Source organism: Quercus lobata, chromosome 1, assembly GCF_001633185.2.
Source record: "Quercus lobata isolate SW786 chromosome 1, ValleyOak3.0 Primary Assembly, whole genome shotgun sequence".
Classification (NCBI taxonomy): domain Eukaryota; kingdom Viridiplantae; phylum Streptophyta; class Magnoliopsida; order Fagales; family Fagaceae; genus Quercus; species Quercus lobata.
The window spans coordinates 21397836-21411110 of NC_044904.1; the positions used below are offsets into that span (position 1 = coordinate 21397836).

Consider the following 13275-nt stretch of genomic DNA (forward strand, 5'->3'; position numbering starts at 1 on the left):
TGGTTTTCACATTCGAAAAGCAAATAAAATCATACTACTAGTTTTTAATTTGAAGTATAGAAAAGCGGGTAATAAAAGGTTCTTTTTTTTTGAAGGGGGGTAATAAAAGGTTCTTGATTCTCTTTAAAAAGAAAAAAAAAAGTAATAAAAGGATCTATTCTAATTATATATTAATAAAACAGATAATGTTATTAATAATGGCATCTTAGAATTCATTTTCTATGGAAAAATTTTGTATGGCTTCTAATTCTTCCACAAAAAGTTTCCAAAACAATGAATTGTTCAAGGACTTTTAATTGCTGGGCTCATCATTATTCTAATTAAAATGAGATTTGCACTCCACCATTGTGAAACAATAATAAATAACTCTAATGAAACAAATACCATATTATTGACTAATTTGGTCAAGTATTACATCATCGTGATTATAAAATTTGTATTAAGATTTTGGTGCATTTAAAAAGGCCATACTCTAGTCTAATGTCTAAACATCACCATTTACGTCGGTCCAACCACTACATGTTTAAAAACATTGATATAAGTAAAACTTTTTTTTCTGATCTCATCATCTCCTTAAGGAAGAATAAGATCACATAAACTAATTCGTTGACAACATTACCTGTAGGTACTCAAGAATTCTTGGATTTGGCTTTGACTTTTTGACTTGATTGCCTTACCTTGCCTTGCCTTGAATTCTTTTGTCCCACATTGGAAAGATGAATTTCCTTTTTCTACCTTATAAGGTATGAACCAATGAGAAAGAGTACATTAGTCTTCTACCTTATAAGGCATGCTAATGTACTATTTCTCATTGGTTCATGCCTTATAAGGTAGAAGGAGAAAAGTCATCTTTCCAATGTGGAACAAAAGAATTCAAGGCAAGGTAAGGCAAGGCAAGGCAATCAAGCCAAAAAACCAAAGCCGAAACCAAGAATTCTTGAGTACCTACATTACCCATTTGCATTATGTTTGCATTTCAACCATGTACCACGGATTATTGACCTAGAAGCCAAATTCTTGACTATGTGTTTTTCTGCAGCTTGGAAACTTGCATATTGAATTTGAATTAATGGTTCGTGAACTTATGAACTTTAGAAAACTATACGTATCTTCTTACGTTTGAAAAATGGCCGATTGTGTAGAATAGCCTTAATAGTTCCCTTCCACAAGGCCATAAATGCTTATTCGGTCTTACTTGAATTTTTTGAATTTGTGATGTCATATGTATGACTTTGAATTAATATAAAGTTTACCATTTTTTTAAACATGTTATACATAAGTACCGTAAAATGTTTGTCTTTCTTTTTAATCAGAAAATATTTGTGTTTCTTATGGCATCTAAAATTATTTAATCAATGAGTAAACTTTAATATTGCAAAGAATCCAAAGAAATTAGCTAGGAGGGAGCTTCCATTAGTGATACAGAAAAGGTTTCAAAGAAAAACCCTATTCAATTTTGTCCCAAACACGAAATTCTTCTAGAAAGGGCTTGGATAATTCTCGGACTTCCTAAAGTAGTAATTTTCAACATTCAACAACCGTAAAGTTCACACTACAGTAACCAGATATGAGGTTGAAATTCACTTTGACCTTTGGTGGCTGGATGATTTTTGGACTCTATATTCAACCACTAAATTGAAATTTCTTGGCCATACAAATAGTTGATAGCTAAAATTCAATGTTACTCCTATTCTTTTCTCTTTTTCTTTTGGAATATAAAGTTTCTCCTCCAATATTATTTGAAGGAACAATCACATGTACAATATTATTGTCTTGCCACGTTGTTAATTTCCAACTCCCATGCTTTGACTCTTACAATTATTTTTAGTTTTTCAGAGAAGTTCACATCAAAGGCCAGTTCATTTCACTTGCATTTATTATTATTTTTACAATATGTATTGATGTCTCCCCCTCTGATGATTTGACTGTTTTGCTTAATGCAGATGTGAATGGGCTGTATTATTATTGGTGTGTTGCCATTACTTTGGCCTCCGTATGTAATTGTCGTTTTGTTGTATTTCTATAAATTCAACCGTTTAACCCAAAAAAAAAAAATATATATATATATATATATATATATACACCATACCCAACGGTCCCAACCTAACCTAATTCCCCAGAATAGAAAGTTGTGCAAATTAATCCGATAATAAAGAAAAATTCAAACCTTCCATTGTAATTCAACTTAACATTCGTCACTATGGACGCTAATCAAAAGGACCCTTCCCCAGCACATTTGAAGATTAATTCAACAAAACCAACAACAAAAAGACACCTGGTCGTCTTCTAAATGCTACGTTTAAAGCATTGCAAAAAAGGACAAGGTTATAGACTCTTACAATTATTTTTAGTTGTTCAGAAAAGTTCACATCGAAGGCCAGTTCATTTCACTTGCATTTATTATTTTTTTTACAATATATATTGATGTCTCCCCCTCTGATGATTTGACTGTTTTGCTTAGATTTGACTGTTTTGCTTAATAATAGGCGTGTTGCCATTACTTGGGCCTCTGTGGCCAGTATGTAATTGTTGTTTTGTTGTGTTTCTATAAATTCAACCTTTTAACCCAAAATATATATATATACACACCATACCCAACGGTCCCAACCTAACCTAATTCCCCAGAATAGAAAATTGTGCAAATTAATCCGACAATAAAGAAAAATTCAAACCTTCCATTGTAATTCAACTTAACATTCGTCACTATGGACGCTAATCAAAAGGACCCTTCCCCAGCACATTTGAAGATTAATTCAACAAAACCAACAACAAAAAGACACCTGGTCGTCTTCTAAATGCTACGTTTAAAGCATTGCAAAAAAGGACAAGGTTATAGACTCTTACAATTATTTTTAGTTGTTCAGAAAAGTTCACATCGAAGGCCAGTTCATTTCACTTGCATTTATTATTTTTTTTACAATATATATTGATGTCTCCCCCTCTGATGATTTGACTGTTTTGCTTAGATTTGACTGTTTTGCTTAATAATAGGCGTGTTGCCATTACTTGGGCCTCTGTGGCCAGTATGTAATTGTTGTTTTGTTGTGTTTCTATAAATTCAACCTTTTAACCCAAAATATATATATATACACACCATACCCAACGGTCCCAACCTAACCTAATTCCCCAGAATAGAAAATTGTGCAAATTAATCCGACAATAAAGAAAAATTCAAACCTTCCATTGTAATTCAACTTAACATTCGTCACTATGGACGCTAATCAAAAGGACCCTTCCCCAGCACATTTGAAGATTAATTCAACAAAACCAACAACAAAAAGACACCTGGTCGTCTTCTAAATGCGACGTTTAAAGCGTTGCAAAAAAGAACAAGGTTAATTAGAGGAAACTTCACCTCGTGTTCCAATACGTGTTCAACTTTGCTAGCTGAAATGGACACTACGTACATGAAGAAACTATCAAAGTCACTTAATGTCAAAACTTATTTCTCTGTGTTCATATTACAGAGTTGATGCCTATATAAGAAGCCAAGTGCTCTATCTTCTCTCCATCACACACATACTACAAAAAATAAAAAACTTGGAAGTCCAAAAAGATGAAGCTTGCAACCCAAATCTTCTTTTGTGGCTTCTTCATTGTTCTTGTTTTGCATACACACCCAGCAACATCTCAAGAAGTTGGTAAGACTGCCACACTTCACATGCATTGAATCCTTATTTTGTTTTCAATAAACGAAACATGCATGTATGTAAGCGACATAAATGGCATGGAGAATAAGTTAAACAGAGCATTAATTTTCTTTAACTTTCTTCAAAACCTTTCTATACTCTATCTTGTTTTTGAGTAATCTTTCATTTTTAAATGTGTTTTAGAAATTTGAGTAAATTGTACTTTTCTACACTGAACTATAGGGTACTTTATTTTTGCTTTATTTTTTTTTTTTTTCTAATTAAAGTTTTTGCCGTTAGACTCTGTCACTTATTTCTTAAAATTGTGCTGTTATGATACTTATATATTGTCTCCTTCTTGTTATGCTTAATGGTTGCAGAGGATGAGGGAGAATTTAACTATGATGAGAAAAGTGAAAAGGGACCGTCTCGATGGGGAGAGATTCAACCTGAATGGAGCATGTGTGGACATGGAACAATGCAATCTCCAATTGATTTGTTGAATAAGAGGGTTGAAGTGGTGTCCCATTTGGGGAGACTTAAGAGGAGTTACAAGCCTGCTTATGCCACTCTTAAGAATAGAGGTCATGACATGATGGTAAGCAAAATGAGAATTCTCAATACAACTTTCAAGTTTCAACAACTAGCAAAAGCATATGAAAAATCAATGTGAATCCACCAACTAGAAGACAAATCAATAGCGCTATATGTTTTCCAACGTCAATGCATAATGATTTAATGTCATCTCTAAGTCATCTTATTATCTTAACGACAATGACCCTACAGATTGTTAATTACACTATTTTATTATAGAAAGTGTGGTGTAGTTGAAAGTTGGGTTTGGTGAGACTTTTTGGTTTCTGGTGAAGACATAAGGAATAAGTATGAAATCAGCAATTTTTTTTTTTTCCTCTCATTTTCTTTCAACTAACTTGTCTTTGTTTGTGAATGCAGCTGAAATGGGAAGGCGGTGCAGGATACATTCAAATAAATGAAACTCAATATGTACTCAATCAGTGCCACTGGCATTCACCTTCTGAACACACTATCAATGGCCGGAAGTTTGATCTTGAGGTGCATTTGGTTCACGAGAGCTCAAATGGAAAAGTTGCTGTGATTGGAATCATGTACAAGATCGGGCGTCCTGATTCCTTCTTATCATCGGTGAGTAAATGTTAAAATAATAGTTAAATAATTAAACTCATTCCTTCCTATTACTTAAAATTTTTGAGATAATTGTTAATTTATCATATATAAGGTCTATTTGGGATCCGTTTATTTTATTGAAACTGAAAACGTTTTGCTAAAAGTACTGTAGATAAAGGTAAATATTAGTTGAAATAGTACAGTGAAATCCATGAATAGTACCAAAAAGTGTAGTGAGACTCATAAATAGTAGCAAAAATAAACTGAATAGTAAAATATCTTGACAAAAAATAAGCTAGCCAAACAGATACATAGTATCAAAATATGTGGTCCTCAATTCAAATCATGTCTCTACTTTATCTTGTATTTAAAAAGTTGAAAATTGCACGTATTGAATCTCATATATTAAGATTAGTGTAGTTTTTCACACACATTCTCTCTCTCTCTCATGCGTATTGGGTTTGTTCATAGTTGACAGATCATTTAGAAGCCATTACCAACACCAATGAAGCAGAGAGCGTGGCGGGATTGATTGACCCAAGGAATATAAAGATAGGCAGTAGAAAGTATTACAGATATCAAGGCTCTCTTACAATTCCCCCTTGTACTCAAAATGTTTCATGGACCATCGTGGGAAAGGTTTGCTTCTAGAACTCATTCAACTAACATTATTTGTTCTAAGATGTAACTTTTGCCCTAATTCTCATCTAACTCATCAGGTGAGGACTGTTACACAAGAACAAGTGGAGTTGCTTCGCGTGGCCGTTCATGATGTGAGTAACTATTACTACTAAATATGAGACATTTTTCGATAGTGTGTCTTAGATAGTTGGGTTTAAGTTATATTTAATGTAACATTTTTTCAATGTTAGATCTGTTTAATAACTTTATATTGGATATGTTTTTTTTAATAATTTCACTCTTATATCACATTGTCTTCTTATATCATGTATGATTACAAAATATCAAGATATTCAAATATCAATAACTATCTCATGTATAAAATGTTAAAATTTATAGTTTATTTTTGTAACTATAAATTATATAGAAAAAAGGTATGTGTTAAATAATCAATAATAATTATAATATCTAATGGGTATGAAATTTATGCTTAAGTAACATAGAAAACATGCAATCCGACTACAAAAATTTTAAAATAATAATCTAACAAAAAAGTTATTAATGTCTAATGATGTAACATTAATTTAGAGTTAAATTTAATTATATTTAAAAATTTTCACATTTGAATTATATGTTTTCTTTATTTTTTACATGCACACCAAATTTTTTGTTAACCAAATCTTATTTATTATTGAATATATGAACTCATGTTTTGTGTTTAATTTTTAAATCACAGAAAACCTTAAAATTTAAATATCTTATACATGAGAATTATAAGATTGTTACTAATGAATTATTTTGATATTTTGTAAGCAATTTAGTTGTAAGAGAATATACAATCTAAGCATTTATTGAAAAAAATATCCAATAAAAAAATATAACAACGGATGTACTTTGACAAAAGTTATAAATGAGGTAGGGTTCTCACGTCCTCAAACCCTCCATTTCTAATCAAAGTTTGATCAGTCCCAAATTTTTAATTCACAAAAGTACAACATATATATAGTATTCTTGTAGTTATGCTATTTGTTTGATATATATATATATATATATATATATATTTTTAATCTTTTTTCAGGCTTCAGATACTAATGCAAGACCACTGCAACCAATAAACAAGCGCATGGTGCATCTTTATAGACCAAGTGATCCCAAAGACGATTAAAATCTTCATCAACAGAGAGTTAGGCTGGAAATAATGGGCGAATTTTCTTCATCAACAGAGATTTTTTACATTTATTACCCACTACCTTGTAATTTTTAGTCACATTCTAGGGTTCCCAGCCCACTTATAGTTCAGAAGTAGGGATATGGTGATGGTTAAATATAGGAATTGGGTCTTGAAGCTTTGACGGGTACATATAGATTACCCTGTTTTGTATACCTAAATAAATGAATTAAATTTATAGATTTACATTCTTTGTTACTTAAAACAAATGCATGCAATAAAAACATGAGAAAGAAAGGTAGACTTAATAGCAAAAGGAGCTTGCTACCTACCCCTCACGGAATCATAGGCCTCACAAAATAAGCTATGGAAATTTTGCCTTCCAATCTTCCATGAACAAGGCAATATTGAGTTTTCAAATGCATTTAATTCCTCTCAGCCTTAATGGTGGAGTAACAAATGGTGAATATATAGAAGCTCTCTCAAAAAATGGGATGAGCCCAATATGGGAGAATAGTTGGAGCAAAGGTAACATAGCTAGCCCTCACCAAAAAAAGACTCGTTTCCATGAAGAACAGTTGAATGTAATTAACCATAACAGCAAGCCACACCAGAAATCATACGATGACATGTGTTAAAATTTAAAGGAAAAAAAAAAAAGAAATTGATGTAGAGAGTGTAGAGAAAGAAGTAGAAGAAGAATTATGTAATTCAGTTTGATGATTAACCCTATGTGCATAGTATAAAGTCTCAAAGGGTTACATTTTGCTATATTGAATTATTTATCACAAAGAATCTAATATAGGATATATTATATATAGGAAGATATTAGGTTTTATTGGAAACCTTAAAACAACCGTAACGTATGGTATTACAAAACTAAAATAGTTCATGATATTCCACAAAATCATATATATATGATCTATTTATTTATGAAATATCCTAATCTATTTTATCAATATATAGCACAATACAAGTTAATTTGTCTTTGCTTCTATTCAACTTGAAAAGAATAACCATTTGAGGTTGTACAAAATGCACTGAAAATTTCACATGCACTCTCACAATTCACCTCACTTGAGCCCACTTCAAAGGTAGAGAGAGAGAGTGTATGAAAATTTATGTGCCTTCCGACTTTTCATTTTTTAAAAGATGAAGCAAAAGGGGAAGAGATTGTGTCCAAGCAAAAATGAATGGGATCCAACAAAAGCATTGGTAGACAGTACAACAAGAAGTCAGCAACGAAGCATGCATAGAGTCTGGTTATATATATGTCACATTCAATCAAAAAAAAAATTTTTGGATTCAAACAAATCATATCCTCCATTAATATACTTCTCAAATCTTCCAAAGAAGTTTGGATCCTTCTCTCTGGGGACATTAGCAAAGAACATTTGGGTTTATTAAGTGATAATTATAATACAAATCCAATTTAGAAATTAGCAGGCTATTTTTTATATGTCTGGTGCATCATGCATGCTCTTATATTTAGTCAAAGAATTCCAATCCTCAACAACCCCCCTAAACAATGAAACCTGCTTGATTTCAGTGAAATTATCTAACAACATGATTCGTGAATTTGAAATTTTTGTTAGGACATATGTAAATTATGTTAGGAACATATGTCAAATATAGAATTGATTAATCCTTTGACAAAACGCACTTTACTTGTAATTGGGTAGATCTAGGATGTGTTTAATACTTCAAAGAACGAGAGTTCAAGTCTAGTATTGAAGTCATGCAAATCTGTCCAAGAAACAAATGAAGAAGGGTTGTTCATTAAAGCTAGACAAATACCTGATAAATAGTTATCTATCAAGGTCTCGACAGCTGATCGACAGATAGTATCTATCGAGGTTTAATGAATCTCGACAGCTGCTCGATAGATATTATCTATTGAGGTCTCGACAACTACTTGACAGATACAATCTACCGAGAATTATGAAATCAGAATTTTCAGATCTGATTTTCGGACCATGCTGACATGTATATGTAGGGTTTATTTTCTCACAACTCTAAACATATATAAGGCTTATTTTAAAAGCCGTCACATATGAGGATACAAGGAGAACACATGCAAAAGGTGACAGAGTGCCTTATTCTCTCTGAAAAAAGCTACTGTGTCTTTGCACTTTAGGGTTTTGTAACCAAGTGCTTTTTGATCTTTATTGTTGATGAAGTGAAGAACTTTGCAGCCAACATCTTCTTCAAGTCGATAAGTTAGTCACGTACGGGGAGTTGTGCATCATTACTTAGTTACGTACTGAGATCCGTGCAAAAGGGTGACATTCATATATTGAAGAGTTCAGTGGTTCAGAAGCGAAGGAAGGTTTCTGCTGTAAGTTCACTTACGGGGATTGTAGAGTCTAGGGACAAAGGTTTTATACTAGATCTGAAACTTCTCTTTACTATAGTGGATTGCTTTTCAAGAAGGTTTCCCCCCAAGTTTTTTTACTATGAAATTAGTTTGTTTCATTGGTTTTCCTGGGCCATCATATCTTGTCTTATTTAATTTTTTGCTATGCATGATATTAATGTTTGTTTGTTTAACAAGGTTTATTCATAATAAATCTAATTAGCAACTTGGGTTCAAAACTTGTTAATTCTATCAACCAGAGTCTAAATTTCCCAACACTTTTGGTTGCATATAAGAATGAATAAATAATCTGAGCGAGTTCCTAGATAATAGAGATAAATTTTACAAATTAAGAAGACGGAGAGGAATTTTAACTTCCAAATATTACAATTTACAAACTTAAGGTCCTGTAATGCTATAAGTATGAAGCCGGCCTTATATATATCCATAATATTACAGTGCATAAATTTAATAACTAAAGAATGTTTTACTAGACCTGGTAATAAATAAAATCTGGTTCTTAATGATCTAGTAATTGAAAGTCATACCATTCTGGCAAGGACTTTCATGATATCATCCATAGTTGGCCTATGCAGAGGGTCATCTTCCAAACAAGCCTTGGCTAAAACAGCTAAACATAAAGCCTCTGCAAGAGGATTATCATCCTTCAAAGATGGATCCATGAAACTCCTCAATTGTTCAAAACAACCACCTTCACTAGCTCCTCCCAAGAATGTGATGGATCCCTTGAATGATTTTCCATCAAGGTCCTCCCATGCCGAGATTAGCTCAAGCAAAATAACTCCAAAGGCAAAAATGTCTACCTTTTCAGAACTCAGAAGTTGAGCCATGATGAAGGTACTCTGGTGCAACCCATCCTCTGACACTATCTTTACTATCCATTTCTTTCACAGGCCCAACAGCAGCACTGGTTCCAATATTTGCTAGTTTTGCTCTCCAATTTGTAGTCACAAAAATATTTGTACTACTCAGGCTCAAGTGTGGAAGGGGAGAAAAGTGCAATAATGTAGATAGTGCAGCCCCGTTGCAATATCAAAAGCAATTTGTGTCCGCCTGTGCCACTGGAGAGGATTAGACAAGCAGTGCCTCAAGCAGCCATTGCTAGGGAACTCAAACACAAGATAAGAACAGGAAAAGTCAACTTCCCCATCACAAACACCATGTAAATTGACAATATTGATGTGATTAATTTTTGAGTGTAAATCAATAGCCTGCCAGGTTTTTTCAAACCTTGTCGGTTGGATCATCACTTCAACATTATTGATCAACCCCTTATAGACCTCGCCGCCAATCTTGTTTTCTTCGCTGAAATCTCTAGTTGCTTTCTTGAGGTCCTCTATGCTGTACATGAACAATGAGTATTTTACTTCAACAAGAATATCCGGAGATAAACATGAATTTGCAGACCTTGGGGAGCTTCTAACTCGCGAACAAGAGATTAGAGAGCTTCTAGACATGAACTTCTCGCCCTTCAATTTCTTTAATGCCATTATACCACATGCAACCAAAGCTACAAGTACCAGAATCGCACCAGCAATAGATATCGCCATATACAAATTCCTTGATTTTGTGCTCTTTGGTTTTTTTCTATTGGAAATTGTGGGAAGAAAAGCAGGAGTTGGAGGTGGAGGATCTGGGACACTGAAATCCATTACTGGAACTTTTGTCAATGGTATCAAAACCGTTGTGTTTGGAAAGACAGTTGGCTTAATACTCAATGTACCTGTTTCATCTCCTTCTATAAAAGGGTACGTCACAAGGTAAATCACTCTTTTACTTGTAGTGAAATTATCAGGACAACCACATCTCAAAGGCACTTGAAGTTCAGAACCAAACTCGGGCTCCTTTCCTTGTGATGGGTTTGCCCCACTAAGGATAGGCGAGTTTAGTAACCCTTCTAAAACTCCACAAGCAATCTCAGAAAATGTTAAGTTGCTCAGGACTTTGTAGCTGACATTTGCCTGAAAAAAACGGTCTGAGCAAAAACAGTTAATTGGAACAAGAACTTCTCTACCTGGTTTAAGTATCTCATCAGAAGATGTAACACTGTTCTGTTGAAGCACCTCGGTGGAGTTCAAGATGAACAAGTCTGAGATGCTTGAAATAGTCTGAAAATGTCTGTTAGCTCTGTAGACTAGGAATGTGGTGCATGAATTCTGGAAGGAATATTGGCATTCGTATCTTGAACCATTGCGCGGTTCTGAAGAACAATCTGATGGGTCATAATACTGTTGAGCGAAGCAAGAATTTATGCAAATCCAGATGACAAAGCAGAGATAAATCATTGTTTTCTGAGATTAAATATGACACATTCTAATTGGTGATTTAAGAAAATAAAGAAGTCTGGACTAGGTTTTGAAATATGAACTAGTTGTATGTATCAGGTGGTCGATGACTTGATGCTAGAGATATCTTTGGCAGGACCAATATGACAGTTGTTGTCAGCGATAATTTGCCAAATTCTGTTTGGAAGCTGGCAATGATTGGCCGGTGACATTGGAGATGGTCTGCTTTATTTCTTAATCATAGATACGCCTGTTCTAAAAGGTCAAAAGTATAATTAAAAAAATGTATTTGAAGCCATCAAATGCCGGCCATTAGAAATTAGAACATTGTACATAAGTAAGCTTTTTTAGTACTTCCTGCTTGTCCTTTTGCTACAAACAGCCTCCCTAGTCCCCACAATATTACAATGACACCAAATTTTCTCCCGACAAATTGACTAAACCAAATTTTAATATCAATTTCATGAAATCTTGAAAAATATATATATATATATATACATATATAATAGCAATCTATGGTGTTAGTTCTGTGTTAATTGCTCTCTATTATCAGGCCAAGACACTAATTTGGTTTTTAAAGTAAGTGGGACTCAAACCCAGTGACGACTTTAGAAATTTTTTCCAAGATGGTCATGAAGAAACTTAAATTAAAAAAATATAAAAAAAATAAAAAAACCCAAATACATGAAGTCTTACAATTTTCTTCTACGAATTTTTTTTTTTTTTTAATTTTGAAATTGTTGCATGATAATCTTGTTATCAATGCTGCAAGCTACATCTTTTTTCAAAATTTTAGTTAAATAAAATTTTTCTTGGATTCTCCTTTTTGTTTGTAAAGGCTCAATATATTGTTAAGATGAACAAAGTTTAAGGACAAAATTTGACTACAAACTTAGTTGTAGCTTAAAACTATAACTTTCACTAAACAAATTAACATGGCTACATATTTTGAAAATCTAATCATTGAATTGTATATTCTATATGTTCTTAATACGCATGTCAAATTTCATGTCAATCAAATGTTATTTACTATTTAATCCATAAACTTATTTTTTTGCGTATAATTTTTTAGACTAAAAAAACTTGAAATCTAAACATTTGATTGATGACATAAGCTATTGATCTTTGATCTTTGATCTTCTTGAAGTTTTGCAAGTATGGAGGATATAAGAAAAATAATGTAATCTAATTGTGGATTTGTCAAAATTCGTATCCATTAAAAAAAATATCGAGTGGAGTTGTAGCTATAGTCTACTACCAAGTTAATTTGTTACTAAACTTTGTCCAAAGTTTAATTATATTGTACTTAAAAAAATTTAGGGTGGTCACAAATTTTTTTAAGGGTAAAAAAATCATAAAATTTTTAAATTTTATATATAATAATGATTTTTTTTTCCAGGTCAGGGTGGTCCTGTGACCACCCTAGCTCTAACGTGGAGCTGCCAGTACTCAAACCGCAAATCTCTTATTTAATTATAAAAAACTTTACCAATTCAGTTGACTGAAACCTACATTCTAAACATCAATCAGCAATTTAATTTTCAAGGAAATTTTCAAAATTAAAATTGTATTTACTCCATGAGAATTAGCTTGCAACCATATACCAATAGAAAGCTCTTTATCTCTAATTTCCTATACATCAAATGGCTTGCAATTTTGAGCTTTGTAAAGGAAGCTATGGTCATTTTACTACATAGTATATGGGCCAAGAGCATCCTGAAAATAGCAATTTTTGAATTTTCTTATTTCAAATAATGCTTATTTAGGTCTTTTTAATATCCTTTCCTTTTAGATTCCAATAAATCTTGTTGATAGATCTATCTAGCTGTGGTTTAAATATTCTATACAGTCTTTAAATTTTATTAAAACTAGTTGCTAACCCTTACAATGCATGGAAAAACTATTAAAAGTAAGATCTGGAAAAAAAAATAATAATAATAATAATATTGGCAAAATTATGGCATTAGAATGTATTAAAATTCATGTAATATAAGTACCCTATAAATAAGCACTTAATTAACACTTTTTTTTAGTGACACAAGCCTTATA

At 32.5% G+C, this 13275-nt stretch overlaps 1 protein-coding gene and 1 pseudogene across 1 annotated transcript; one reads left to right on the top strand and one right to left on the bottom strand.

Moving 5' to 3' along the window:
* The first annotated feature begins 3530 nt into the window (after positions 1-3530).
* LOC115987143 (alpha carbonic anhydrase 7-like) lies at positions 3531-6822 on the top strand. The gene is made up of 6 exons (XM_031110653.1): positions 3531-3641; positions 4010-4227; positions 4584-4793; positions 5247-5414; positions 5495-5548; positions 6475-6822. The coding sequence occupies exons 1-6, from the start codon at positions 3557-3559 to the stop codon at positions 6559-6561; spliced, it is 822 nt and encodes a 273-aa protein (XP_030966513.1). The 5' UTR covers positions 3531-3556; the 3' UTR covers positions 6562-6822.
* Positions 6823-9462: 2640 nt separating this feature from the next.
* LOC115963194 lies at positions 9463-11238 on the bottom strand (annotated as a pseudogene).
* Between the last annotated feature and the right edge of the window lie 2037 nt (positions 11239-13275).

Coding starts and splice junctions, on each gene's coding strand:
- LOC115987143 (XM_031110653.1), top strand. CDS start 3,557: ATGAAGCTTGCAACCCAAATCTTCTTTTGTGGCTTCTTCATTGTTCTT. Junction 3,642..4,009: donor AGCAACATCTCAAGAAGTTG/GTAAGACTGCCA, acceptor TAATGGTTGCAG/AGGATGAGGGAGAATTTAAC. Junction 5,549..6,474: donor TTCGCGTGGCCGTTCATGAT/GTGAGTAACTAT, acceptor ATCTTTTTTCAG/GCTTCAGATACTAATGCAAG.